We start from the raw sequence: 5,470 nt of genomic DNA, 5'->3' as shown, positions 1-5,470 counted from the left end.
TTGAAGTGGAAAATAATTGGGTGATTTTGGAATTTAGAATATATTTAGATGTCCTAATTAAATCTAATATATTTAATTTTAGAATATTCAATTTTTTTAATAAAATATTTTGTTATTGTAGATATTTTTAGACTTAATTAAAAAATATTAAATAGTATAAAAGTTTAATTAAAAAAATTAAAAAAAATCTAATTGAAAAGTTAATAAAATTATAAAGACTTGCAAAATAATTAAACTTAAAAAATATTATAAAAAAACTATTATATGAATAATAACTTATACCATTATTTAATAGAATTTTTTATTTTAATAAATTAAATAAATATTTTATTTATTAAAATAAAATATTTTAAAAATTATTACGAAAATTATAGTTAACTTCACATGAATTTTCACTTTTTTATATTTACAAATACATATATCTTATTTACACTGTAAAGGAAACATATTAAAAATTATCTTATTTAATAAATCATTAAGTCAGACAACAGTAAATGATATATTTTCGTAATAATTTTTAAAATTATTTATTTTAATAAATAAAATATTTATTTAATTTATTAAAATAAAAAATTCTTATTTAACATGAAAATTTTAAAATTAGATATAAATCATAAACTAACTTTTGATTTTTTTTTTTTTACATTCAGAATAATTATATAGTACTATATCTATTTTCTATACTCCTACGCAAAATAATTACACATAGTATTTTATTCCGATTACATATTATAGAAATATGGCAAAAGATTCGATGGTTTGAGAACGTTTAGACCATTCAATGGTTTCAGAACAAAATATATTTTTTAAGTTTTTTTAATAATTGCTAAGTAGTCCTTTTTTAATTTTAATTACAAATTAATCCCATATATTTTCTTTAATCATAAAAATTATTTTTTATTTTATAAATTATTATTTTATCATTAATCTATTATGTTTATTAACAATCAAAAATAAAAACAATAACGAACTAGATCTTCCATTAATCATAATAAACTTTTTGGCTATTCTAATCGATTAAAAGATTATATTTGATCCGTGACGTTCGTCCAGGATTGTGAAATCGTGTTTCTTTGAAAATCAATCGATTGGATTATCAAAACAATCGATTGAATTTCAGGTTTTCCATAACTCAATCTATTGGACTACAGGTTGTTATCACAAAACAATCGATTGAAAATTGTAAGGTAGCATGATTTTCGCAAAAATCAATCGATTGGTCATATTACCCAATCGATTGCATGATGACTAAAATGTGAGTTTTTAATAATTCAATCGATTGCTTATACTACCCAATCGATTGAATGCTTCAAAACAACCTGAGGTCTCACAATTCAATCGATTGGTTGTGTTACCCAATCGATTGAAGTCATTAAAACAATATGGATTTACCGAATTCAATCGATTACTTGTGCTACCCAATAAATGGTACATATGGTACATAAAAGACATATAAAATTGATTAACCATCACTTACAATTCCTAGGCACAAAAATCACAAGTCTATTCAAATATGTAGAATATATTATCATTTATCCAAAAGAGAGAATGTATACCCCTAAAGATGACTGAAAGTTTGGAGTCCCATTCATTTATGCAGTCAATCACGTTCACATGCTCAAGTGAATAAGCTCAAGAAGATAATATTATAAGAATGCAAAATTGACATCACAGTTCTAAGATCTGAATATAGCTAAAACTAAAAGACGGACGGGACGCAATTCTTAGTGGATTAGGATCAGCCTTAATTCTTTCCATTAATATCAAGTTCTAGATATGCAATTGCAAGATCTAGAACTATGATTTGCATAAATTATAATTTGAAGAAATGAGATTTCTTCAAATGAATATGAAAGAGTATCTAAATCAAAATAAAACCTTAAAAATTGAAGATAGAATTTTAAAGATAAGATAGATGAATAATAAGATAATAATTCATAAAAACGATAACAAAATTGAAATAGGCATAGTACACACTTCAATCGATTGGGTAGCATAACCAATCGATTGAATTGTGAGACCTCAGGTTGTTTTGAAGCATTCAATGGATTGGGTAGTATAAACAATCGATTGAATTATAAAAAACCCACATTTTAGTCATCGTTCAATCGATTGGGTAATATGACCAATCGATTGATTTTTGCAAAAACCATGCTACCTTGCAATTTTCAATCGATTGTTTTGTGATAACAACCTGTAGTCCAATCGATTGAGTTATGAAAAACCTGAAATTCAATCGATTGATTTTCAAAGAAACATGATTTCACAGTCCTAGACGAACATCACGGATCAAATATAATCTTTTAATCGATTGGAATAGCCAAAAAGTTTATTACGATCAATAGAAGATCTAATTCGTTATTGTTTTTGTTTTTGATTGTTAATAAATATAATAGATTAATGATAAAATAATAATTTATAAAATAAAAAATAGTTTTTATGATTAAATAAAATATATGAGGTTAATTTGTAATTAAAATTAAAAAAAGACTATTTAGCAGTTATTAAAAAAACTTGAAAAATATGTTTTGTTCTAGGACCATTTAATGGTCCAAACGTTCTGGGACCATCGAATCCGGTTCCAAGAAATATAATGGAGTGTTATTTCCAAAAAAAATTTACCATATCTTGTACTTTTTCAATTTTTAAACACAACAAACACCTTTTAGGCTTTTATCACAGAAAAAATATCTGCTAATATATAACTCAACCGTCACATATTCTCTCGCTAGATTTTCTCTCACTAAGAACTAACAACATTTAAAAATGGTGACTAAATATTATTATTGAATTAAAAGTCAATTATGTGGGTGATTAATTTGTTTAGTGTACGGCAGCTCGTGCTGCCTCACAGGAAACGGGTAGAGGACAGACTAAATTAGAGGAGGAACAGATCATAGCTTTTGTAGATGAGGACATCAAAGAAGGATTGGAATTATGTACCAAAAATTTGATTGGAAGATTACTAGCAGACAGATCATTCAGTGCAGGTACATTGGAGGCTGCTCTAAACACAATATGGAGACAACCAGAAGGTTTTGGGTTTTAGATCACGGAGGTAACAAATTCCAATTTTTCTTCAAAGATGAAATCGAATTGCTCAGGGTGGAGAAAGGGGCTCCTTGGTTGTTCAAGAATTATATTCTAAATCTGAAAAGATGGAGGGAAGATTCAATTATCAATGATGCAGAATTCTCTCATGTTCCTATATGGGTACAACTGTGGGGTTTACTGGAGCAATGTAAAACCACAGGATTGGGAAAAAGAGTAGGAGAGACGCTGGGAAAGGTGATGGATGTTGCTGTATTCTCTATGAAAGGGAAGGAGGAGAGGATTTTAAAAATTCAAATCATCCTAGACATCACAAAGCCATTGAGGAGGAAGATGAGAATCTCGGGAAGCATCAACAAAATTGTTGATCTTCAACTCAAGTACGAGAGGATTGGTAATTTTTGTTATTGTTGTGGGTGCATTGGGCATGAGATCAGGGCGTGTTTAGAAAACCTAGCAAATATAGTGCAAGGAGGAGAAGAAGAAGCAGAATGGGGAGCATGGCTAAGGGTAGATCAATTCGGTAGGAGAGTGGAGGATCAAAAAGAAAATAACAATCCAAATCAACCCAATGCTGCACATGGAGACATACATAAACAGAAAAAACCAATCCCAGTTAACCTGATAAGAGAATTTGCAAGTCTCTCTGTTCAGGACCAGAACTCACAAATCAAACAAGATGATCAAGAGGTGCACAGTAGCCGAAAAATGCTAATAATAGAAAGGAATAAGGGGGGAGTTCAGAAACATGGGAAGAAGGAGATAAAGACAGCAATATAGTGGCCCAATCAATAGAGCCAACTCTGCCCAAATTAGATGATGGATGCTTCACCTTCAGTGTTACAGGAGGTAACGGGAGGGGAGGAGAAATTAAGAGACGAAATCTGAAGCAAATAGCAAGGAAAAACATAGCTTTCAAGCTGTCTTAGGTATTAATAGAAGATCTGGAGGATCGAGGGAGAGTATAGATGTTAAAAAGATCTGGAGGATCGAGGGAGAGGGTGCCACCCAACAATTGGCACCCAAGGAGGGATGAAAGTGATGATGTGGAATTATCGGAGTTTGGAAAAACCCCTGATAGTTCACAACATCAAAGGGATTTCTAGATCCCATTCTACCGAGGTATTATTTATTTGTGAGACAAAAAATAGTACCTTGACAGTGGAGAGAGTGCTAAGGAGGGAAGGCTACAAATCTGTTTTTACAGTTGATCCAATGGGCCTGTCCAAAAGATTAGTAGTGGCTTGGAAGGATGAAGTGCGGGTGCACATAGTGGAACATGACCAGTTCTTTGTGTATTTTTTCATAGAGGACCAGCAAGCGGGTTTAAAATGGGAAATTGTAGGAGTACACTTGCACACAGATGAGACAAATAGAGGGTTTTAATTTGCAAAACTATTGCAGATATTGGAAGGAGGGAGTGAAACGCTGACAATAATAGGAGACTTCAATACAATTAAAAATCAAGAGGAAAAGGAGGGAAGAAGACAAAAATCCAGCACTTCAATACAACAGTTTAGGGATTTCATCAATTAGGGAAGGCCAGTCGACATTGGTTATGAGGGAGATAAATATACTTGGAGCAATCGTCAATTTGGAGAGAATCATATAAAGGAGAGATTGGACAGAGAGCTCTTGTTACAAATGAGTGGAAAGGTGAATTTTCAGCAACCACTCTTACACACTTATCCGATTCTGGTTCAGACCATAAGGCCATTCTTCTCAACATGGGTGGTGAAGAAAGGAGGGTAAAAAGGAGGTTCAGATTTCAGGAGCGATGGTGTGAAAATGAAGAGGTGATTAGTTTAATCAAACAGGCATGGATAATAGATATTCAGGGGTCTCCAATGTTTAAGCTAGCTGGAAAGCTAAAGTGTTGTAAACATTCAATTGTACAATGGCAGCAGCACTCTGAATCTAATTCAAGGAAGAAAATTCAGATTCTCAAGAATCAGATAGAATCTGAAATGCAGAAAGAAGTTCAGGAAGATGGGAATGCTATCCGAATCTTAGAAACTGAACTAGAGGACGCATTGGAGGAAGAAGAGCGGTATTGGAGAGAGAAGTCTAAGGTGCAATGGCTCAACTAGGGCGATAGAAATACTAAATTTTTTCATTCCAAGTTTCAAACGAGGAACCGGAAAAATAGAATAAAGGAGTTGGAGGACAAGGAGGGGAATATGGCAAAGGAACTGGCAAAAATAGCGGAAGTTGCACAGAAATACTTTGAAAAGCTATTCACAACAAGCTGTCCTAGAGATCCGACTGCAGAATTAGATGGAATCCGCCAAAAAATAAATGCAGCCACTAATAGAATGTTGTGTAGGCCAGTGGCTGAAGCAAAAATTAAAGCAGCAGTCTTCTCCATCAACCCTTTTTTGGCTCCGGGAGATGATGGATTCACAGCAAAAATTTTTCA

General features: G+C 32.1%; 1 protein-coding gene across 1 annotated transcript; it reads left to right on the top strand.

Moving 5' to 3' along the window:
• The first annotated feature begins 4,778 nt into the window (after window positions 1-4,778).
• Window positions 4,779-5,141, top strand: LOC148573045 (uncharacterized). Its single transcript, XM_088505644.1, has one exon. It carries the CDS (start codon window positions 4,779-4,781, stop codon window positions 5,139-5,141), a length of 363 nt encoding a protein of 120 aa, XP_088361770.1.
• The last annotated feature ends 329 nt before the right edge of the window (window positions 5,142-5,470 follow it).

The sequence above is a fragment of the Arachis ipaensis genome, chromosome B2, assembly GCF_059453495.1.
Source record: "Arachis ipaensis isolate K30076 ecotype BB chromosome B2, ASM5945349v1, whole genome shotgun sequence".
NCBI classification, from domain to species: Eukaryota; Viridiplantae; Streptophyta; class Magnoliopsida; order Fabales; family Fabaceae; genus Arachis; species Arachis ipaensis.
Note: the sequence above shows the minus strand (reverse complement) of the source record. Positions and strands in the feature narration are given on the sequence as shown.

Bases quoted from the DNA above. Each gene is read 5' to 3' on its own strand.
- LOC148573045 (XM_088505644.1), top strand. From the start codon at position 4,779: ATGGGTGGTGAAGAAAGGAGGGTAAAAAGGAGGTTCAGATTTCAGGAG.